Below are 25,419 nucleotides of genomic sequence, written 5' to 3'. Positions count from 1 at the left end.
TTCTAGGTCATCTGGAAGTAGGTTAGGTTTAGGTACTATAAGTCATAAGTCAGTCTTAAAATTTACGACTTTTTGACCTTCATACCTTTATAACCGTTTAAGCTAGCTTCATGAAATTTGGGCTTCTAGATATCCTTATGGATATAATTAAACACACGTAGTTTTATGTGTTTACGTCAAAGATGTTTTGAGTTATAGAAGGGTCAAAAGTGGCACCAAGTGGTTCGTGTAATATTACACTTGGCGCTGGCTAGCCAGTTCCTTTGCTTGAACTTGGCTTGACACGCTGCCGCGTGTCTAGATTTATGTTCGTCATGATGCTAAATATGGTATTTAAAGGGATAATACTGAACGAAGTTATGTACGTCATAATCGGCGATTGTTGAGCCATTAAGGTTCTAGCTAAATTGGACATTCCATAATACAGGCTTATAGTTCGTTTTTTTTAGCATTAGAAAGAACTTGCAAGAAGGTAAGCGATCTTGACATGTCTTTTAATTGAAAAACGCTTTTTAAAAATCAAAAACGATTGCTTATGAAAGCAGAAGAATATAAACGATCGTATTAGATTCGTAATACATATTTGCCGTAACTTATTTTTAAAATGTGTTTTTCAATTAAAAGACACGTCAAGATTGTTTACCTTATTTCTAATGCTAAAAAAAACGAACTATAGTATTGAACAACCAATTTAGCTGGGACCCTAAATGGCATAATAATCGCGTAGCGTGACGGCACCTAATACCTATACATCGAATTTTATTGTCACAATTAGTTTCCTCTATTAGACTCTAGTGTCTACAGAAAAATTAAACTTCTACATACGATATAGTTGCACCAAAAAAGTCAGCAGCGGATTTGATAGCCCACGCAGTGTAAGTGTTATGTACACGTCATAATTTCATAGAAGTTTGACGTTTAAAATGACACTTGTACTGCGTGGGCTATCAAAATCGCTGCAAACTTTTTACGGTCTGACTACGCTTTTTAGCGACATTTAAGAACGGTTGTTGTTTACCTACTTCTAATTGTGTTGCTGTTTTCTTTCTGTTTTTTTTTTTATTATTATGAATGGGCTTACTCATGGCCACAGACTAGCCGAGGCGTAGACGTGGCCTACGAATCCTACGATGGAGCGAGCTCGCCCAGAAGGTGCCTGTTCACTCTTGATTTGAAGGTTGCCGGTTTCTGTATTTTTCTGTTTTTTTTTTTCTTCTATTGAGGTGTGCAATAAAGAGTATTTGTATTATACCTATTGTACAAGTTTAGGTATAATGTATATGCTTAAACGCTCCTTAATTACTTCCTTCTCTGGCGCAGTAAACCAAAAAGTATATCTTGGCCTGCTATCACGACTCGCCTTGATCCCGGTCCTGTGTTGTTTCTTAAAAAAACCGGGCAAGTGCGAGTCGGACTCGCGCACGAAGGGTTCCGTACCATAATGCAAAAAAAAAAACAAAAAAAAGCAAAAAAAAACGGTCACCCATCCAAGTACTGACCACTCCCGACGTTGCTTAACTTTGGTCAAAAATCACGTTTGCTGTATGGGAGTCCCACTTAAATCTTTATTTTATTCTGTTTTTAGTATTTGTTGTTATAGCGGCAACAGAAATACATCATCTGTGAAAATTTCAACTGTCTATCACGGTTCGTGAGATACAGCCTGGTGACAGACGGACGGACGGACGGACGGACGGACGGACAGCGAAGTCTTAGTAATAGGGTCCCGTTTTACCCTTTGGGTACGGAACCCTAAAAATATCAAATTAACGTTTCCAATAGTTTTATTTGTAAGCTATATCAATGAAACAGTGTTACGAAATTTTCTATGAAATGATTGTAACATAAAACCTATATTCGGACAGAAGAAAGGTTTTAATTCTAGTTATTCAGCCACGCTGTTTTTACTTACATAACGCGTAACAATGGCTTTGAAGTTAACAATGACGTTTACGTAACGTTACATTCTTTTGATTGATTCATGGAATATATGAAATGAGTAAAATCACCAATAATACCTTGCACAACGAAGAGCGCAAGCATGTAATAAGGTTTTTTTTAAATAAAAATATAATTATTTATGATGCAAGCTTTTATCGCTGACTGTACTTTTGTTTCAATGGGCGATATCAAACTATTAAGTATTAGATCAGGGGACCGATTTTTGAATTTCGATCGCTCGATTTCGTCACTCGAAAATCGGTGGAAAACGGCGAAATGCTAATTTTTGAATTACGTGTGATCGAAATTTGGAATCTAGTGATATTGGCCACTCGATTTCAATTCTATTAGTAGAATTTAAATGCCTAGTGGTGGAGATATTATTGAACGAAATACACGAAATTGAGTGGTCGAAATTCTAAAATCGGCCCCCTGGTCGATCATAATACAAACTTATTGCAAACATTGCAAGTTAAATAAAAGCTTGTAGAAAACGGACTGCTGGATATTTTGCAGGTAGCTGTAGAGAGAATAGAGTTAAAGTCAGTTGAGTTGGTGTTGCAGTGGTGTGGAGTTGATATAGTGAGCGTTAAGGCGACTAGTACACGCAATGACCCTGAACTATACGACTGAATGTTTGTTTGTTTGTTGCAGACCGTCCCCCCGGCCCCCGCGGAGATGCAGGCCCGGCACAGCTACTGGTGGCATCTGCTCATAGACCTACCCATACTGCTGCTTGGTAAGTCTTTTTATATATATTTTACAGTACATGTGGTGCTACTATACCGCCCTGGGTCGGTAATTACCACACCGGGTGTGGCCTGTAATACGAGCAAATAATTAAAACATAGATTGTACGCCTTAAACGGTGACACTTTGGTTCAACAACTTTAAAAAATTATGAAGTATTTAGAGTCCCTATTTTTCATACAAAATAAATATTATCTTCAATGGACGCCATCGCCACGCCATATCATTGTGATTGACGTTGCTTGTCACGCCTTAAACATAACAAAATTCGCAATACATTGCGTCTCAGAATAAAGTTTAAAGTGTATTAAAAATCAAACCACAAGTTATTTTTAAAAGTTACTGAACAAATGTTGGTCAGTATGAGGAGTACAGCCTACAGTTTAATTTTTTGCTCGTATTACAGGCCATACCCGGTATGTTCATACTAGGGTTGCCAACCGTACTATATTATATAGTATTGTACTATATTTTGGCTCTCTGTACTATATACCTTTGGAAAAATATATAGTACGCTAAAATACTATATTTCCGATTAAACGTGTATTACACTCGTGTTTAGTATTTTATCTAAAAGTATTATATTTTTGATGCCTTATTCTGGAAAATACTATATTCCTCCAAAAAAAAGTTGGCAACCCTAGTTCATACCTATATCGAAAATTTAAAGGGCCATATGTACCTACTGTAAAACGGCGAAAAGGTAAATCGTAACGTGTCGTAAAATTCCTGACGCCTGGTAACCCTAGGTTCAGGCACAGAATAAATAATAGTACTTAGTACAGAAGACTCACTCTCTAACAAAACGCGTCTGGCCCGATCAGCAGAGATATGGCCGCTAGGTGGCGACAGCGCCACGCGCAGCTTATGGCAAACCCCAAAATTGGGGCCGAGCGGATGTACTTTTAGCTACCTGTAGCAAAGCGACGAAATCGCGGAGTGAGACATTCAGGTGACTTTCAAGTTTACATCCAACGCCCATATATTTTATTTACATAAGCTCAATTAATTCACAGCTAAGTACGACGACGTATTACATGTGTGTTGTTATAACCAATTATAATACAATGGTACAACAAAAAACTAGTTGACATGAGGGGTCGTTGACCTGAGAATATTATAATAAGTCGAGCACACGACATCATCGGTATTCATTAGTGGCCCTGATGATCTAACTAAGTCAAACCACAGTCAAACTACGTGGCGATTCGATATCGAGTCGAGTCGAGTCGAATCGACACCGCTCAAAACATTGCACTGTATAGTGGCACCAATAAAAGTCTGCAGCGGATTTGATAGCCCACGCAGCGTAAGTGTTATTTATACGTCATAATTTCATAGAAGTTTGACGTTTAAAATGACACTTGCACTGCGTGGGCTAACAAAATCGCTGCAGACTTTTTACGGTCTGACTTTACCTAGTCAAGCTTCAGTCAGCAGGGTTTTTGAAAATCCGTAGCGTTTTTATACATAGAGTATAATACAGTTTCCAAAAATATGAATAGCAATTTCGAGGACTTTCTCTAGTAACTTCGTCGATTCGAACCCTGATTTCTTCATTTTCGCTCTATAGAAAAAAATTACAAACATAGTTCTAAAGGATCAGTCACGCTCGAACGCGGACCGGTCTATAAAAAACTGAAGTATTGGCCGTCCCGGTCCGGGCCCGGACCGTTGTGAGTCAACCTTTAAACGCAGCTTAAAAAAATTTAAGAATTTTTACATATAGCTTAAAATATGAAAAATGCTACTAAAAATGTGTCATTTTGTTTTTGACCGAACTCATTGATGACGTTGACGTGGGTGATATCACTATATCAATCAATCAATTTATTTTGTAATGCGATTTTAATGTTTAATTCAAGTAACATCAATTTTAGGGTTGGAAAATTCAATTAAATCTTTGATGCCCTAATCTGCAAGCGTCGCTCATTTCGCGATTTCGTCGCTTTGCTACAGGTAGCTAAAAGTACATCCGTTCCACACCCATTTTGGTGGTTAACCATAAGCCGCGCGTGGCGCTGTCGCCACCTAGCGGCCATATCTGTCCTGATCGTAACAGACGCGCTTTGTTAGAGAGTGAGTCTTCTCTACCTAGTACTATTATTTATTCTGTGCCTACAGTTTAATTATGTCATTATAAAAGTCAAAATGACTGAATCTATTATCACAGTATCTAGCTAGCATTTTTCTTTGTTATCTATAAGTCAAAAACCTGACGATATAATGTCACATAGATAAGTTTAAATTTCTAACAAATTATAACATCAATCGACAACAACATTATGTTCAATAACGAATCGGCACTCATATCAATTACATCTATTACGTTTAAGATAAACCGGATAGATAACCTTACAGACTATGTCATCCCTTGTGCATTGAGATACTCGTGCACAAAAGTACTAGCGATGATTCAAATACATAAATATAATAGTATTTTTATAGCTTGGGTCCTAGCTGTCATCTCAATACATATTTTGTATAATTAGCGTTTTTGTATATTGTATGGAGATGAACACCATATACCTAGTCCGTTTTTTTTAGCATTAGAAAGAACTTCGCAGAAGTAAGCTTGTGGTTCCAAATCCGGCACTTTTAGCGGTAATAATTTGAAGTAAATTATATGTATTGACCATGCTACATTAGATAATTCAATAATTATTAACAAATAACGAGCCTGATAAAAACTGCACGCTTGCTTCTGTGGAGTTCTTTCTAATGCTAAAAAAAACGAACTATAAGCTAATACATGAAAAATACTATAATACCGCATCAGGCATAACATAACGTAATTCCATAGTTCAACTTCTATGACATAAATAGGTATTCATATTTTACAAATACCAAATCTAGAATTAAGTATTCAAAACTATATAAAATGTGATACCAATGCGTTTCTGTCGCTCAAATATATTTAATCACATTGAAATCTATTATAACTCAATAGCTGCAATATATCTCTTTTATAACAAGTGCGAGTCGGACTCGCGCACGAAGGGTTCCGTACCATAATGCAAAAAAAAAAGGAAAAAAAAACGGTCACCCATCCAAGTCCTGACCACTCCCGACGTTGCTTAACTTTGGTCAAAAATCACGTTTGTTGTATGGGAGCCCCATTTAAATCTTTATTTTAATCTGTTTTTAGTATTTGTTTATATAGCGGCAACAGAAATACATCATCTGTGAAAATTTCAACTGTCTAGCTATCACGGTTCGTGAGATACAGCCTGGTGACAGACGGACGGACGGACGGACGGACGGACGGACGGACGGACGGACGGACGGACGGACGGACGGACGGACGGACGGACGGACGGACGGACAGCGAAGTCTTAGTAATAGGGTCCCGTTTTACCCTTTGGGTACGGAACCCTAAAAATTAACAACATGTACATAGATATACCTACTTAAAGTTAGTCGGTGGGTAAGTATAATACTTTCTGCGCATTTTAATCCAACTTCAATTAGAAACCGGTTCTGTATGAGCATTTACAGCTATTTCTAATGAGGGAACCAGGTTAGGGCTTGCTATAAATAAAATACTAACACGCTAGTTCTTAACTTTAACATGTAGGTACATTCGATAAAATGTCTGTAATCTACACGCTTAGCGCACACGGCCAATTAAAGTGTAAAACCGACTTAACGATATTTAACGCTAAAAGCTTTTTAAAACTTGGATGTATTTTAACCTAGAACCATACCAACCAACCTAGATCCTTAATTTGTCATATTTCCACGTGTATTTAAGAAAATAATGCCGAACTTAGGTACTTATTTATAATCATGACTACTTAGGGCCCCCCCACATCTATAGCATCTTTCGAGCGTCGGCGTCTGTCGGCGTCTGGTCAGCGCTATGGAAAATGACGTCGCTGCGCAGTTGCGTCGACGCTGCGTCGACGCTGCGTCGAGCAGCGGCCATAGAATTGTAGACGCCGACGCTCGAAAGACGCTAGATGTGGGGGGGCCCTTAGTGATTACAAACAGTGGTACAAGCAATTAAATTAAAGTAAATATTAAAGGTTGTTATATTTTTTTACGATGAAAATAAAATGACGATTAAGTATCACATTACCGATCATTAAACATAACTTTGCCATTTAAGGCTTATCTTATTGCAAAATCATATTAAAATTATTGCAAGAAGATACTTTATTTATTGGAATATGATAATTATTGGAAGATTAGCGTTGTAAGTTAAATGTGTTGATTAACAATTAGCCTTCCTTTCACGTAGCAATCCAAAACCCATCGACGAGATTGTATACCGGGTGTGACCTGTATCATGAGCAAATAATTAAAACATAAATTGTACTCCTCAAACGGTGACACTTTTGTTCAACAACTTTTTAAAAATTATGAAATATTTAGACTCCCTATTTTTCATACAAAATAAATATTATCTTCAATGGACGCCATCGCCACGCCATGTCATTGTGATTGACGTTGCTTGTCATGCCTTAAACATAACAAAATTTGCAATACATTGCGTCTTCGAATAAACTTTAAAGTGTAATAAAAATCAAACCACAAGTTATTTTTAAAAGTCGCTGAACAAATGTTGGTCAGTATGAGGAGCTACAGCCTACAGTTTAATTTTTTGCTCATATTACAGGCCACACCCGGTATACGAGGTAAGTATAAATATTTATCAATAAATTCATTCATAATTTATCTATGCAATTTAGCAGCTATACACAGTGTACAGTTGTACACTATTATTTTTCTACGCGGGTAGTCCGGGTCCGGAGATATAGTCAGACCGTAAAAAGTCTGCAGCGATTTTGATAGCCCACGCAGTGCAAATGTCATTTTAAACTTCAAACTTCTATTAAATTATGACGTATACATAACACTTACACTGCGTGGGCTATCAAATCCGCTGCAAACTTTGTTTGGTGCGACTATACTCGTTAACACTTGTGTGCCTGACTGCGTGTGTCGTATGTCATGCGGTGTCACGACAGGTGTCAAGTGTCGACCACCCATGGTGACACTGACGTTGGGTAAACAACGCCTTATATGACTGCCATAATATTACCTGTGTCCTTAGGAGTAAACCTATGTAAACACACTTTTTATGTACCTATACCCCAGGATTTTGATGTTTTAAGGTGGGATTCCACCAGCCAAAAAAAAGATGATATTTACTTCCTTTCATCTTAGATTTTTGTTTAAAATTATACAGTATGTAACTGAACGAAAAGCAATAACTCAAAACCCGTTAATGTTTAGGTCATACTGAGCAACTTTTACTATGGGACCAACCCCGAAATCGCGAAAAAAATTGGCTCTCCCATAGGAAATTTCAACATCAGACCAGCAAAATGTATGAAACATCCAATTTTTTTTCAAAGTGTTCGGTGTTGGTGCCATAGTAAAAGTTGCTCAATATGACCTAAACAGTAACGGGTTTGAGTAATTGTTTTTCGTTCAGTTACATACTGTATAAAAAGGGACCCGATTCCATTGCTCTTGAGTATCTAAATCTAATACATTATAAATGGAGTGTTACAATTCCAGAGCAAAACAAAGTCATTAGTAATCATTATCGCTAATTAGGACCGCACACGAGCAGTTTTAAATTACATCAGCTAGAATGCAGAGTGTTGCCTCCCTGTCACACTTACGTACAAATTTACAAGTGCGACAAAGAGGCAACACGTCGAACATGGTTCGCCGTAGGCCCTCTGGCTTTGAAATCGGGTGCCATGCCTTCTAAGAGGAATATCGTATTCCCATCGTTGACTAAGCATATCGCCTCTCATCATAGACTAAGATTAACTGAAGTAGGTACGGTCAGCCAAGAAAGTGGTCTATCATCTGATTGATAGAGTCGAAAAGTGGTAGACCACTTTTTTGGCTGACTGTACTTACAACGAACTTATGGTGATATGGCTCCGTCTATATTTATACCATCGCTGCTTAAAGGATGACTCACGCTAGACCGGGCCGTGCCCGGACCGGGGCGTCCGACATGTTATTTTCTATGACGGCTGATCAGTGATCACGTGGTGCTTTCCATAGAAAACGAAGCGCCCGGTCCCGGCCCGGTCTAACGTGAGTCATCCTTAAGTAAGTTCTGAGAAACTTGCACACTTGATTCACTCAGTCACTCACTTGAACGCATAATCATCATTAGCAATTAGGGCTGGATATTGCATGTGTTCATGCACTTCAAATTACATTACTTATCAGAATGCCAGCTTTGAGATTGGGTGCCAATGCCTTCTACTAAGAATGCCTACATTTTCGTACTTATTATACTTTTGACTACGATAACATATATCAATATCACTACACCTTATAACACATCGCCCGCCGCGTCTGTATGTTTACGTGTTTGTATGTTTGTTCGCGATAAACTCAAAAACTACTGAACGGATATACATGCGGTTTTCACCTATCGAGAGAGTGATTCTTGAGGGAGGTTTAGGTGTATAATTTGTTAACACACGCGAAGCCGGGGCGAGTCGCTAGTCATGTATATAAACTGCAAATGTGTCGTTCAGATGTCAACTGCAATCTGCAATTTCACTATAGTTGCAGCGTCGTTATTGCTGTATCTGTCAATTTCCTCGTTACTCACATCACTCACATCGCTGATTTTATCACATATCATCATCTTCATCATCTTCTCAACCATAAGACGTCCACTGCTGAACATAGGCCTCCCCCTTGGATCTCCATACGTGCCGGTTGGAAGCGACCCGCATCCAGCGTCTTCCGGCAACCTTAACAAGGTCGTCAGTCCATCTTGTGGGTGGACATCCTACGCTGCGCTTGCTAGTCCGTGGTCTCCACTCGAGCACTTTTCGACCCCATCGGCCATCTTCTCTGCGTGCAATGTGGCCTGCCCATTGCCACTTCACATATAGGTAAATGTTTTATAAACTCGCTTCAATTCCCAGAGGAAACATCGACTTCAATGAATGTTATGTATACATGTTATTGACACCGTTTCCCGGTCCTCTGCGTATTTACTCGAGGCAATAAGCACTACAAAACAATGGAGTCTTAGCCAAGTCTCACGCAATTGTTATACGGAGAGCAGAAATAAATCAGAACTGAACTAAACGACATAAAATAAATAAAATAATAAATTCTGTATTAAACTAAGCGATATAAAATAATAAATACTGTATTAAACTAAACGATATAAAAGATATAAAATAATAAATACAGTATTAAACTAAATGATAAAAGAAATAAAATAATAAATACCGTATTAAACTAAACGACATAAAAGAAATAAAATAATAAATAAGTAGGTACTGTACTAAACTAACAGTTTGGTTAACCTGTCCTTAAATCTCAAACCACACTAAGAATTTCATCATAAGACAACGGTAATATTTTAGTACCCTTAGGCGATTTAGTATTATTTCCCTGATTTGTGAAATATGATTACTAACCGGTTAAAGTTGAATTGTTTAACTAAATGTTTTAAAGTCCGTTCGTTAACTTTATTTAATTATATAACATCCATATTTTTTTCAATTATATATCTTATCGTAAATAGTACCTACCGTAAAACGGGGTGAGTAAGTTCCGCGGGGAGAGGTGGGTAATGAATGGGGAAAGTAGGTTTGAGAAGGGGCTGAGAAGGGATTTTAAGGCTACTGCTACAAAAATAATGTATTCCAATTTAAAATGGAGCTATAGTAATACGCATAATAAAAAAAAATCGATCCAACAATCTTCCAAAGTCACCTTTGTATCCAAAACCCTCTCACCCCAAATACGAGGCACTACGGGGTGAGGTGGGTTTTCCTCTTTATCGTCAAATTTATGAAATGGAACTACCCAAAGTAAAATAAAAACTAAAATACAAACGTCCGGAACACTTATTATATACACCATTCAGTTTTCATATGTAAAAATAAAATGTTATCGAGGTTTGAATTTCAGTTTTGACCCTACTCACCCCATTTTACGGTATCTATGTTTATACTACTACTATCTGCAAAGTTTTTGAGGAATTTTAATATGTTCTTTTGTATTAACACTTACATTCATTGCCACCCAGCCAAACAAGACGTCCGCGCCAGGTTACAACAATTTCGTCATATAAAGCAGTAGTATCTACCACGATCCCGACTATCGAATCGCCAGGAAACGAAATCATAAAATACCCGACAGTCGGGTTTTCGGTACTGAATGTGTTAATTTCTACTGCCCCTGTAACCTTTAAACTTTCTGAAACAATTCTATATTTAAATGTCAACCAAAACAAATTTAAATGACCTTTAACTAATGAACGTTTCGCAAATAAATTGCAAACTCCTTACGGATTATTTATGTAAGTAATAAATTGTATTATAGAACACTTGGCATTCTCTATGCATAAAATACCTGCAAACGTGTCCAGTTTTATTAAATTAGCGTTCCAGTGCATCTGACCTCATTTTAAAACTATTTTACCGTCCAAAAACAACCATTAACACTCTATTCCATTAGCATAACGTTGAGAATCGAATGTGTTTTATTATTCGAAGTGTAACATGACAGTTGTCGTTTGCGTTTCGTTTCACGCAGGTAATTAGCAGAGGCCATTGCACATAGATACTAGCTCTACTGTTGTCTATGGAGTGATGGACTCAATTGATATAGGACATGTGTTTTGGTGACTAATTTTAGGTCACGCCATTTTTAGGCAGACATAATTTCATGTATTTATCGAAATTTGTACAGTTTTGTATATCCACTTTTTGAACGAACTCCATTCATAAAGTGGATATGCACTTTTGCAGCTCGCTATACATGAAACATGACTTCGGCCCCACACGCATAACAGCCGTAGAGGCATTCTACAAAAATGTCTACTTTATCGGGGGTGTGATATGTATGGCAGGTACCTTAATAACTTGCAAAATTTGTATTAAATACCTACTGTAGAAATTAAAGCTAAGTTATTAAAGATAATCCCGTTATACTTACTTGCGTATTTTTACATGCAATTAATGCTCCCACCGCAAAAATAAATACGGCACAAAAATATAACAAAGCGCCACCAAACGAACAATACTCGACATGTGTTTCGCCTCTCTACGAGGCATCTTCAGTAGATGCCGACGGTCTAACGCAAACCGAAAACGATACACTTGACCACAATCCATCTTTGCCATCCAAACCAGGGATGTTGCGGATGCAGACTTTTTGACATCCGCGGATGCGGATGCGGATATTTTAAAGGCTCACATCCGCGGGTGCGGATGCGGATTTCAAGATTAGGTACTTATAAAACGTCAAATATTACATTTTTAGTAATTTTTATATAGAAAAAAACGAAACGTTTAATATTTGAGCAAGAATATAGGTGGTTATACTTGTATTTAATAAACCGTAACTTGGCGGACTTTTCTGTATCTAGACGATTTCGTTATCGGTATCTAATGACGAAATTACCCAGCACTTAAATTACCAGCAGACGTTCCTGTATACCGACTTGTCGACATCCGCATCCGCATTAAGCTCCGCATCTATTTTATGCGGATGCGGATGCAGATGGAGATTTTGAAAATAATGCGGAAGTTCCGCGGTTGCGGATGCAGATACGAATATTCGCAACATCCCTGATCCAAACGTTGAGTTCACCATGTAACTTCTGGCATCTCGATCTACATAATTTCAGCAAATCAAATGTGAATGAACTCAGGAGCACTGAACTGCAATTTAGTCTGAATTCATTGTTGTTCTCGTATATGGAAAAAAACGAACATTTGGCCTAGTGCCGAAAATTATGGAATTAATTTTTCATCATACTCAGAGTCAGAATTACTTTTTAGTATTTGTTGTTATTGCGGCAACAGAAATACATCATCGATGAAAATTTCAACTGCCAGACAGACGAACAAACAGACGGAGAGACGGACAGACAGCGGAACTCTAATAAAAATCGACCAATTACACCGAGGGTTTTCTGTCACGTTATTTTATGAAAGTTGACAGTCTTTATTCAAAATTTTTCTGTAATTACGCAGTTTTTGCTCAATCTCAGCTTTCCTCGCAACATTTTGCGGTTATCATTCCTACAACTCACGTGCCTACAATCTTTGCTTTCCCCACTTAATGCATTTTCTGCACCTGCACTTCGATTAGGCTGTACAGTCGCATTCTTGATCTGATTGCCTGCTCAATTACCGGGTGCAATTCTTGGTTTGCGGGCCTACGATGGTTGCGCTTTCGTGCAACTTTCCTCACTACAAATAACAGCCGGTGCAGCCACGTACAGCCTAATAATAGTAGGTACCTGCCTATATTACAACTAGGTATGTAGCAGTAAAGTAAGAAATGACTCAGACTAAATACATCTATATAGGGTGTGGCCTGTAATATGAGCAAAAAATTGAACTGTAGGCTGTACTCCTCATACTGATCAACATTTGTTCAGCGACTTTTGAAAATAACTTGTAGTTTGATTTTTAATACACTTTAAAGGTTATTCAAAGACGCAATGTATTGCGAATTTTGTTATGTTTAAGGCTTGACAAGCAACGTCAAAGCGTCGATCACAATGATATGGCTTGGCGATGGCGTCCATTGAAGATAATATTTATTTTATATGAAAAATAGGGAGTCTAAATACTTCATAATTTTTAAAAGTTGTTGAACAAAAGTGTCACCGTTTGAGGAGTACAATCTATGTTTTAATTATTTGCTCATGTTACAGGCCACCCGGTATATGTCGAAACGAGTGCAACTTCAATTGTATGGCGGCGACTCAGTTCGTGTGATTCTTAATTTCACGTGAGATTTATGAAAAAACCGGGCAAGTGCGAGTCGGACTCGCGCACGAAGGGTTCCGTACCATAAAGCAAAAAACAACGGGAAAAAATGCAAAAAGAAAACGGTCACCCATCCAAGTACTGACCACGCCCGACGTTGCTTAACTTTGGTCAAAAATCACGTTTGCTGTATGGGAGCCCCACTTAAATCTTTATTTTATTTTGTTTTTAGTATTTGTTGTTATAGCGGCAACAGAAATACAACATCTGTGAAAATTTCAACTGTCTAGCTATCACGGTTCGCGAGATACAGCCTGGTGACAGACAGACGGACAGACGGACGGACGGACGGACGGACGGACAGCGAAGTCTTAGTAATAGGGTCCCGTTTTACCCTTTGGGTACGGAACCCTAAAAACTGTTTACACTAACAAGCATTAGTCTGACAGTATTTCACTCAAGTTTTCTTGCTAAAACACTAATTCATAAAGATGATATGTTCTGAAGCAGAACTAACATCTAAAGCGTTCTTATCACGAAACCTGGTTTAGAAATGGGGAAATGCGTTTGATAATGATAATAAATGATAATCATAATCTTTACTCGACCAGAAAAGGTGGTTAGTCATGTTCTGATTGTGATAAAACCTATTATAATGTCTAAGTTTATCTGCCTGTAGACACATTCGTGACTTGAAATCCTGAAAAAAAAATCACTGTTTTTTTTGGCTTACCCAAAGGGTAAAAACGGAACCCTATTACTAAGACTCCACTGTCCGTCTGTCCGTCCGTCTGTTTGTCTGTCTGTCTGTCACCAGGCTATACGTGTACGGAACCCTCGGTGGGCGAGTCCGACTCGCACTTGTCCGATTTGTATGGATCTTTATCTGCTTGAACCTCAGTTCAAACGTCTCAACGTTTATCCCTCGACATTGTCTATGGTTCGATTGTACGTCCAGTTCCGGTCCGTTTCCAGCGTTTATCCATAAACATGCCATTCCGATGAACTAGGCCATTCAATTGCAGATGCATTTACAGCCGCAGTGCAGTGGCGACGTACGGATATACCGGGTGTGGCCTGTAATATGAGCAAAAAAATAAACTGTAGGGTTTACTCCTCATAACTGACCAACATTTGTTCAGCGACTTTTAAAAATAACTTGTAGTTTGATTTTTAATACACTTTAAATTTTATTCTAAGAAGCAATGTATTGCGAATTTTGTTATGTTTAAGGCGTGACAAGCAACGTCAATCACAACGATACGATATGGCGTGGCGATGATGTCCATTGAACGTAATAATTATTTTGTATCAAAAATAGGGAGTCTACATACTTTATAATTTTTAAAAGTTGTTGAACAAAAGTTCACCGTTTGAGGAGTACAATCTATGTTTAAATTATTTGCTCGTGTTACAGGCCACACCCGGTATATACAAACAGCAACACTCTTAACTGTCCATCGGTGGACCTTATGCCTTTTGTAATAAGGTTTACGAACTGTCAGTTAATAGTGCGGGCGATGGTACAACGCGTTGAATTCAACGAGTAACTAGGTGAAAACGATGATATAACCACGATGGTGAATGATAACAAAAATTGCACCTAATGATCTGACCTCAAAAAAAAAAAGAACAGCTTGGGCGAGATTAGAACCCTCAGCTTTTGGACACCGTCCCAACGCTCTACCAATTGTTATATTTTTTAGGGTTCCGTACCCAAAGGGTAAAACGGGACCCTATTACTAAGACTTCGCTGTCCGTCCGTCCGTCCGTCTGTCACCAGGCTGTATCTCACGAACCGTGATAGCTAGACAGTTGAAATTTTCACAGATGATGTATTTCTGTTGCCGCTATAACAACAAATACTAAAAACAAAATAAAATAAATATTTAAATAGGGCTCCCATACAACAAACGTGATTTCTGACCAAAGTTAAGCAACGTCGGGAGTGGTCAGTACTTGGATGGGTAACCGTTTTTTTTGCTTTTTTTTCGTTTTTTTTTTTGCATTATGGTACGGAACCCTTCGTGCGCGAGTCCGACTCGCACTTGCCCGGTTTTTACATGCCCATGCACCATCTACATTATACTAGTTACATAAAAAACATTTAGAACATTATAGTTTTTGAACTTCAATAAGAAAGGATTCTACTACTAGTCAACTCTACGTGGACGAAGTCATATTAATATTACCTAAGGTGGTGGTACTGGTGCTCGACGCGATCCCAGTTCATGTCATGTCAATTAATAGAGGTGACAGCAGAGTGTCATCTATTGGCCATTAGCACGTCGAGCACTAGTACCATCACCTTATGTCAATACTGTCTGTACTCGGTCTGGTCATCTGGCGAATAGAGTAAGAATGCCGATCTAGATACACGCTGCCCAATAGGAAGCCGGCAGTTATGCGCGTGCGCACATTAGGGCCCCTTGCGCAACACCTTGGCGGGACAATTGTGAGGATTGTCAGGATGACTGACATCTACACCGGTATACTCAATTATAGGGTTCCGTACCCAAAGGGTCAAAACGGGACCCTATCACTAAAACTCGCAACAGAAATACATCATCCGCGAAAAAAACAACTGTCTAGCTATCACACGTGAGATACAGCCTGGTGACAGACAGACAGACGGAAAGACTAACGGACAGACGGACAGGTGGGCAGTGGAGTCTTAGTAATAGGGTCCGTTTTACCCTTTGCGTCCGGAACCCTTAAAATGCAGGCTGAATGAGGTACTTGGGGTCTCTAATTGACAATTTCCTCATTAAATATCTGGATAAAGATACCACAGATAATTTCATAGAAATAACATTACTAAGGAATGCAACGAGTGCATAAACAAGATATAAACTCAACAAAAATCAACCATTTATATTCCGTGTCGCAATACGCATAGAAACTTTAATTATTACGAAAAAGTCCACTTAATTGAAATATGTTAATACCGGATACATACATTAAAATAATCCGTATCCACCTTGTATTTATTCTAATCTAATCTTACTTACACAAACTCTAATATCACATACCATGGGCTTGGAATGTGAACTCTATTCCTTTAACTTTAGGTTACGTTTTTAAATGAAAACATTAGTTGAAATACATGTTTTGATGGGTTATGAAGTAATACGTATGCACCGTGGATATCATGACAAATTTGTCGAGTTCATTTGCCTATCTATTACGGCCTTTATGGTTTTTATTTACATTAGTCAGTGATTTATGAAGTATTTTGTTAAGGGCCAGTTTTGCATAGATATGTGTCGATCTGTAGAAAAAGGGAGCGTGTGGCGCTTACGTCAATTTAATCACAAGACGCTCTAATATACTCGTAAATGTGAAGTTTAGTTTTGTTGTAAGTGCCATACGGACATGAAATAATAATTTATGGCATTTTGACTATGGGAGCCTAACAACAAGTAAACCAAATAAACTCTTACCTGCGAATATAAAAATGATATATAAATATTTTATAGAGGAAGTAAAATATATTTTATTTAACTCATAAACAGTTCGTAAAAATATTTATAATTATATGCAATTTCCCTTACAACTATACCTATATTGCAAAGTGCATGGTGGGGAAAACGCAAGTGTTGTGAAAAAATGCAAACTTTTATGGGACATCTTCAGCCTATTTGACAGTTGTCAAATAACTAATGTTCCCTATATCCGCCAGAGCGGCGCCACAGGCTTGCACCACACATCTAGAATGACGGTTACTAACAACAGTAATAACTGAAGTGTGCAAAAGGGAAGCCATTATATGGACACTTTATGAGTACGAAAGAGGCAGACTACAAATTTAAAAAAAACGTGAATTTTGAGTTTCTCAGCGGCCGGCTTACATGAATGTGCAAAATACTTATGGCTCCTTTACACGATGGGCCAACGCCGGCCACTCCCAGGGACGCATTTATGCGTTAGAGGGAGCAAGTGATATTGCTATCTCATTCTACCGCATGGCTGCGTCCCTTGGAGTGGCTGGCGTTGGCCCATCGTGTAGAGGAGCCATTAAATATGGATGTACGTAAATAATCACGTGACTTTTCATTACATCTGTCATCCCGATGCATTTTTCTTTTCTTTTGGCGTTTGTTGATCTATGATCGTCACATTGGCTAGCCCCCTGCACTCTCAATGAAAAACAATGATTATTAATGTAAGAGTTACCCAGCCCTCTGTTCCGCACCCCATGCTCAAGGCTGTTAATGTGCCCAAAGACAAACATTTAGGAAACAAAGCGTTTTATTCCGGCAGGCATTGATTTATTGAGAATGTGATGAATTGCTTTTAAATTTGGCTTCTAGCGTCCATTTGTCAACTGTATTGTTTTGTTTGTTTCTTTGTATGTTTACATTTATTTTTCCGAAAGTCCAATTTACCTCCACTCTCTAAGTTTTAAAACATTGATCCAAGGAAGGTAATTATTTTTGAACCAGTTGACGAATTTTTGCCTACAGATCTAATGTTTTCTTCTGTTTTCTGAATTTAAATAAGTAGTAAGTAATTAATTAGTATTCTCACTTTAAAAATTTTCTTTGTTATCCCTATGGTTGACTTGTAGAAACGCTTTAAGGCACTATGTCTAACATTTGTCCTGTTTTTAATGTGCAATAAAGTTTAGTAATTATAACATTAAAAAATGGAAGTCATTGCCGTGAGTGAGGTATCCGATGCCCTTTTGTAGTAATAGTAAGTATATATTTTTTATTTATCACAGGTAAAGGTAGTTTATGGCGGTTGGCGCTTACGCCATTATTAACGACACCCCAATATTAATGCAGTGCTACGCGACGTAAGCGCCAACTGACATAAGGTACCTTTACCCGTAGAACGTCACATTTTTGTTTCACGGAATTTCTCATTTTGCATAATCTGAAACGCACTTATCATTCTTTCTCTTTTGAGACTTCCCGTATACTGTACCACCGCACCTCGGTCCTAATTTCCAAGCCCTTTCATCTACTACTTAACACTCCCACACATAATACACTTTCTCCATTAACTTCACACATACAACATACAACCATTTGTACCATGGTCCACTATTGACTGCCAAGTTGTATACTTTATTGCAAAGGCATAAGGCCCATCTGTCAGTTAAGTTACTATTAGATCTGTTAATCACTCTTTTGTCAGCCCATTGACAGGTGTCTGTCAAATCTCGCGTCGTAACTGATTTGCACTGTAAAATGCTGTCAAGGGATTAGTGACTATGTGAAGAAATTATTAAGGTTGGTTTTTAGCTGAATTTGTTTGTTGTTGTTAATTTAATAATTGAGATGTATGCGATTATATTCTTTCATTTGTTTTGTCAGTGTTGAGTTGTTTTCTTTATGGTGACAGGTGTTTATTATTTATTCAACCAACTAAAGGGAATCTCAATATGTATGTAACGTTACTAAAAATAATCGCGCGTACCCAAACCATGAAACCAAACGTGTTGTGTGGTATCACCAAAAAATATTGCAGTACCTAAGTGCCTAGTAAGATTTATTACGCTATATCTTTGACATTACTAAATCTTTTGTAACTTTCTTCACAATAATGTCACATTAGATGTTAAATATTTAAGAATGTTTTACGGATTTAAACTAATAGATTGTTTAAAACGTATTTTTCATTTTTACCGCCCACGAACACCCACAGGTTATCTTTGACAAATCAACTTCAATTCAAACCCACTTTCGTATGGCATCCGACTAAACAAACAGATTAACATAAATACATTAAATCCGTAATTTACGATGCATTAAGTTATAGGTGAGAATTGGGCATTAAAAACTGGGTCGAAGGGCTAGTTAATATGCTAATTTAGTAGAAAAGGGCATCTTAATTGTTAAATTAGCCGATTTTGTATGTAATTCTTTGATGTACATACGACCATACAATAATGGCGTAAGCGCCAATGGATTTCGTATAAAGCTGGGTCCTTTTTCAACACTCATACGGTGGTAAAATTGATGTAAGCGCCAATGATACTTATACCATGTTAAATCGTTTTAATTTGAAATAAGATGAAATGTAGAATAATAATATGGGACCGGATATTGGCTTAACTGTACTTTTAATCTTAGTTTGTTTAAGAAAACATTGCAATCAATCAGATTAAGTACAAAGAAAGTAGCGAACTGGTTTATAAATATTTATAACGGTATAGCACTTAGTTTAATGCCAGTTATCACAACTACTTATACAAGGACATCTAACTTTCTTTCTTTAAAGAAAGGAAAGAAGAGAAGGGAAGCCGCATGTTACTAATTCCATACAACACACAACAGTTTTAAAATTCAAGCAACACACATTATTACAACAATTTATTAAACGGTCCAGCAGACATAGTAAGTTGTAATTTGTTTTACAAGGGGTGCAAAGTTGTTGTTTAACCGCTCGTGCTAATATTGATACCCGAGCAAGCGAAAGATTCCAAAATTGAACCACGAGCGTAGCGAGTGGTTCGAAAAATGGAATCTTGAGCTTTGCGAGGGTTTCAAAGCACGAGGGTTAAACAAAATTGCCGCCGAGAGAAACACAAAATTTTTCACTACACCAACCTGAAGCAAATATTAAATGTAAAATATGAAACAAAATCAAATCCAAATTAATGTTATTAAATATTTATCATCCAAAACCATCATTTAATAGTCAATTCTACCAGCAAACATAAGAAAACAACTCAAAATTTGCATTTGACTTTTTTTTTAGCCGCTTATGATACCTATCTTTAAGTTAATCGTATGTTTTCCCTCACAGGACAGGCTTATGCCTAGTGTGGGGGTCAGTATAAACTGTAAATGTTCTCATGTTTTTTTGGAAATAAACTATTTGTATTTGTATTTGATTACTTTGCCTCACATGTGAATAAAATGCAACTTTGCTATCAGTTTTTGAAGTGCAAAGTAAGCCTTTCCGAGCTGGTGTGGTGAAAATATTTATATCATATTGCTTAAGAATGTAGACTGAAGGACCATAATCCAGTGATCCATAATTACATCGATTGCTATTTGTATATATATCGTTAAATACTCGTATTGTCATATGTAAATTTCACTGGCGGGGTTGCATAATTTAAGGATGAGTAATAAGAGTTTGCTTAATTCACATTTTGTGTATTGTGTTCACTTGCCACGTATTATGCACACTTCCTTTATTTTCTCCCATATCGCATTATATTCTGGGGAATTGAAAGCACGAGCAAAACATATATAGATATAAAAGAATATTGTTAATAGTTTTAACCCATTGTTATGAATTATAAAACAAACAAACATGGGCCCTTTGATTATACAACCTTACGTAACCTGTCATGTAACATAACATGACAAATGCGTGCAATCAACATTAATGAGCTTGATTACGATTGCAAATTAGAAAATGTAAGTTACATAATCTAAGCTTATATTGATATAAAACATGTACAGGAAGAAAATTGTACGCAATAAATGTTTATTGTACCATCAGCCGTAAAAGTGCATGGCGAATTCATTCATTCATAATTTCTCCATACAATTTCGCAGATCACTATACCTACAGTTGTAGATGAATATTTAAGGTTGCTAAAACTCCCAAAGATGCACTGTTTTGTTATGCAATGCATTTTTTATTACCGTAATAGTTTACAAAGGTGCATAAAAATGGCACCCTTTAAATTAAACTGCATGGAGCCTTACCAATGATGTCCTTATTGCGATTCTGTTTAGGACCTAAACTGAATCGGTCCTAAACAGAATCGCAATGTAAATGTAATTCGCATGGTAAGGCTCCTGAAATGCGTACAGACGCAGAAGGCACTAGCGGCTCGATTCGGAAAATGAATTAGATCTCTACTAGATATAGATAGATAGAACTTGCTGAGGAAGTTACCATATGGATAATTTAAAGATATTTGTAAGATAGATATGTCAAATTTGACGTTTCCGCGATTCTGGAGGTCCTCTTGAACGATTTCGACAAGTTATGACTTAGATATCCAAGTCACATCTAGTCTCTATCTAATGTAAATCTAGTTGATCTCTATATCGTCTCTAGATCTTGTGATTATCTCGTTTCCCGAATACGCGTGTAGGCCTCTGCCAATTTATTCAGTCGAAACTAGTGTTCAAAATATTCGAAGAGTTATCGGTAAGTAGGTACCCTAACTTGAGACGTGAGTCATCCTTTAGCTCGCTTTGATCGTTCTGCCCATACTGAGTAACTTGGTTTGCCATATTTAGAAGACTTGGATGCAATGACATTTATAATTGGCTTCCGAAATTTCACCTAAGCTTATCGATCGACGATTTTGGCGATGAGATTGGATCGCGTTTGTGCGTGCGTCATTACAATTACCAATAAGTACTTATACATATATAGAAATTCAACTTATACATATATAGAACTTCAACAGAATAATAGAGGATTTTTTTTATTCCGTTTAAAAATAATTGTAAAGATATTGGCGCTTCGCATAATCGTCGTACTTAGGTACGTTATCCAATCGTTATAAATAGTAACGTAAATGCCATCTTCCGCAAAGTCTCTGTAACGAACAATTCGTTTATGTAAACATCTTGTAGTTTTACGGAAATATCTCATAATATAATTCCCTTCTTGGTTAAACACAATGCGAAAATCACGTTTACCATACATTATACCATCGATATGGCGTTTTTTCTGAAAGATCGCAAACATTGGCCTTTCTAAGGCTTTTACGACGTTTTGTGTTACTTACGACATTTTCACGCATATTTGGCAACAAGTTTGGCGAATACCGTGTCAAAAGAGTGTATTATTTAAAATTTGTTTAGATTTTAACCAAATATTCAAGTTAATAGCAACTCTATTGCTAACAACATAAAGTTGTGATGAAACTGGAGGTAAAAGCGGAACTCTAATAGATAGGTACCTATCCTCTGTCAAATTAGCGTAAGTGTCCTGGACCTTTGATTGATGTTGACAGACAGACAGACAGACAGACAACTTTACCATTGTGTAATAGTTGTAATAAGCCATTCAAGGATTTTAAGGAGTTGACAAGTGTGAGTGAGAACCCTGACGTTTTGAAAAACTTGTACAAAAAACTGAAATGTATATAGGTATGTAGTATAGGTAGTATTGTTCTCATGGCATGTATTTTACCTTAAGGATTTTTCGTTTTAGTTCTATTATCGCATCACATAGCATACTCCTAAACGGAGTTATAATTTCTCGAATGTTTAAATGTGACGTTCCACGGGCAAAGGAACCTTATGGCAGTCGGCGCTTACACCGTTATTAAGGACGCTTCGATACTAATGCGGTGCTACACGACTTAAGAGCCAACCGCCATAAGGGACCTTTTCCGAGGTATGACACAAATGTTAAATTCTGTGCAGGATAATCAATCACCTGGCTATTATCTTCTACGACAATTTCATGTCCCAATTCCAAATCGAAAATGATTTGATTTTAGAATCGTAGATAATCGTAAAACGAGAGAGATCTCTGTAGGTACAACTCCGCGTGTGACAATAACCATTAAAACCTTAGAGTATTTAGTAACTGAAGATGCAATGATATTGCTGTCATTTTCTGTACGGATAGTGCCATGCCTTATGGGAAACGGTCGCAGAGATAGTTCAGAGCCGGAAACCGCTACCAACTTTTAGTATGTTGTTGGGCATGGCATTGGGTCTCCAAAACTGCCGGGAGACGGCGGCGCCGGCCATCTACTTCAGCGGAATGACGTCATCAAAATGACTCCCGCTTCGTTGCGAATATTGCATACTGCACCCAAACTATCCATAGCACATACACGTGTGGGGTATTAAATGAAAGCCAATTAAATAAACTTTATTTTATTTGTACAAAGTGTACCAAAATATGCAACAGTTTAAGAGAAATTTACAAATAAATAAAAATTACGTAAAAAAATATTCGATTATTTGGGTTTTACAACCAAACCAAAAGTCATACGATAAAGCAATGTACTACAACATTAAAGATGAAGTCTCAAGCCATACACTGATATCAATAAAATCAAAATTGGACCAAATATGTGGAAATTATGCATCAAAATGTAGATATTTGCCCATACAAATGCATAAAAGTTAAAAAAATCCAAATTGGTCATTTTCAGGATAATCCGCATAAGCTTCTAGTATGTTATTAGCAATATGACCTGGATTCTAAAACTACCGGGAGACCATCTCTGTTGTTCCTCAGTTACAAATAATGACGTCATATAAATAATCACTGCCGAATTTCGCAAAATGTAAATTATAGCTATACCACGAGTCTCACATACACATGTGTTACATGTAATGAAAGGTTATTAAATGTATTATGATTCACCTAAACATTGTTTGTAAAAAAAATGTACGGTTTCAGAGCTAGAAACAACGAAATACCACTTTTTATGGAAAAAGTAGATATGTATCAATTTTATAGCTAAACTAAAATCCTCAATAAAATGTTGCGTATAATATTTAAAAAAACCAGTTATTCAACTATATATCACAATTTAAATTTTACATTTCCGACAAAAACTGTGGAAGTTCTGGAAAAAAACTAAAGCGCCCCAACAATTCTACCTTAATGCGCTCATATTATGCAAAGAATAGTTCTAATTATCGAGTATTAAATGGATGAACATTACATAAAATACATGAAAACGACATTTTCGAATGGAACCATAATTAAAAAAATAATTATATACTAGATAAGTAAGCAAAATACTGTTTCTTTAAGTACCTAATCTCCTCCTTTCAAAGTCGGTTAAAATGTAGCTTTTGTGACCTGGGCTACAAAGACAAATAAATTGACACCTAATTTATCAAAATCAGTTCAGTACTTTCAAGCAAACGGTACCTACACATGCACGCATAGATAGCAAATTCTGCCGTAGTCGGACAAAAAATTAAAATTCAATAATTAGACCTTTACTATTATGGCCTGGCGTGGCTTGGCATCTAACGTTGAAACCCTCAGGCCGTAGATGTTAGCAGACCAGAGGGGTGACCTGTATTTCGGAGGATCAGAGGGAAAATTCTGCCAGCCTTCTCAGCTCAGCCTTGAAACCCTTGCACCACTCAAGATTCCACTTTTATAAGAATACCCAACTGGCGCGAAGTGGCGCAGAATAGGGCAGAGTGACGCTCTTTTGTGTCAGAGGTCAAGATCCTCTTTGGGTCACTGAGCCAGTGATGTATGTATGTATGTATAAGGCTAATCGAGGCTTAAATGTATAATTATGTATTTTTTACATGAAACAACTGAACTGATTTTGATAAATGAGGTGTCAATTTATTTGTCTTTGTAGCCCAGGTCACAAAAGCCACATTTTAACCGACTTTGAAAGGAGGAGATTAGGTACTTAAAGAAACAGTATTTTGCTTACTTATCAAGTAAATTATTATTTTTTTAATTATGGTTCCATTCGAAAATGTCGTTTTCATGTATTTTATGTAACGTTCATTCATTTAATACTCGATGATTAGAACTATTCTTTGCATAATATGAGCGCATTAAGGTAGAATTCTTGGGGCGCTTTAGTTTTTTTTCCAGAACTTCCACAGTTTTTGTCGGAAATGTAAAATTTAAATTGTGATATATAGTTGAATAACTGGTTTTTTAAATATTATACGCAACATTTTATTGAGGATTTTAATTTAGCTATAAAATTGATACATATCTACTTTTTCCATAAAAAGTGGTATTTCGTTGTTTCTAGCTCTGAAACCGTACATTTTTTTTACAAACAATGTGTAGGTGAATCATAATACATTTAATAACCTTTCATTACATGTAACACATGTGTATGTGAGACTCGTGGTATAGCTATAATTTACATTTTGCGAAATTCGGCAGTGATTATTTATATGACGTCATTATTTGTAACTGAGGAACAACAGAGATGGTCTCCCGGCAGTTTTAGAATCCAGGTCATATTGCTAATAACATACTAGAAGCTTATGCGGATTATCATGAAAATGACCAATTTGGATTTTTTTAACTTTTATGCATTTGTATG

The 25,419-nt window shown here is 37.0% G+C and overlaps 1 protein-coding gene across 3 annotated transcripts in view; it reads left to right on the top strand.

The window, feature by feature from the left end:
• LOC134671696 (phospholipid phosphatase 3-like) overlaps positions 1-25,419 on the top strand; it is a 130,722-nt gene that overhangs the window by 82,617 nt on the left and 22,686 nt on the right. For all 3 annotated transcript variants that reach the window (XR_010099256.1, XM_063529525.1, XM_063529526.1), the window contains exon 2: positions 2,596-2,680. Coding sequence is in view for 2 of the 3 variants with exons in the window: in XM_063529525.1 (XP_063385595.1) it covers positions 2,596-2,680 (85 nt within the window). In the remaining variant the exon portion in view is untranslated. The remainder of the gene's footprint in view (positions 1-2,595; positions 2,681-25,419) is intronic.

The sequence above is a fragment of the Cydia fagiglandana genome, chromosome 16 (genome assembly GCF_963556715.1).
Source record: "Cydia fagiglandana chromosome 16, ilCydFagi1.1, whole genome shotgun sequence".
Taxonomy (NCBI): Eukaryota; Metazoa; Arthropoda; class Insecta; order Lepidoptera; family Tortricidae; genus Cydia; species Cydia fagiglandana.
The sequence above is the reverse complement of the archived record's forward strand: the minus strand, read 5'-3'. Positions and strand labels throughout refer to the sequence as shown.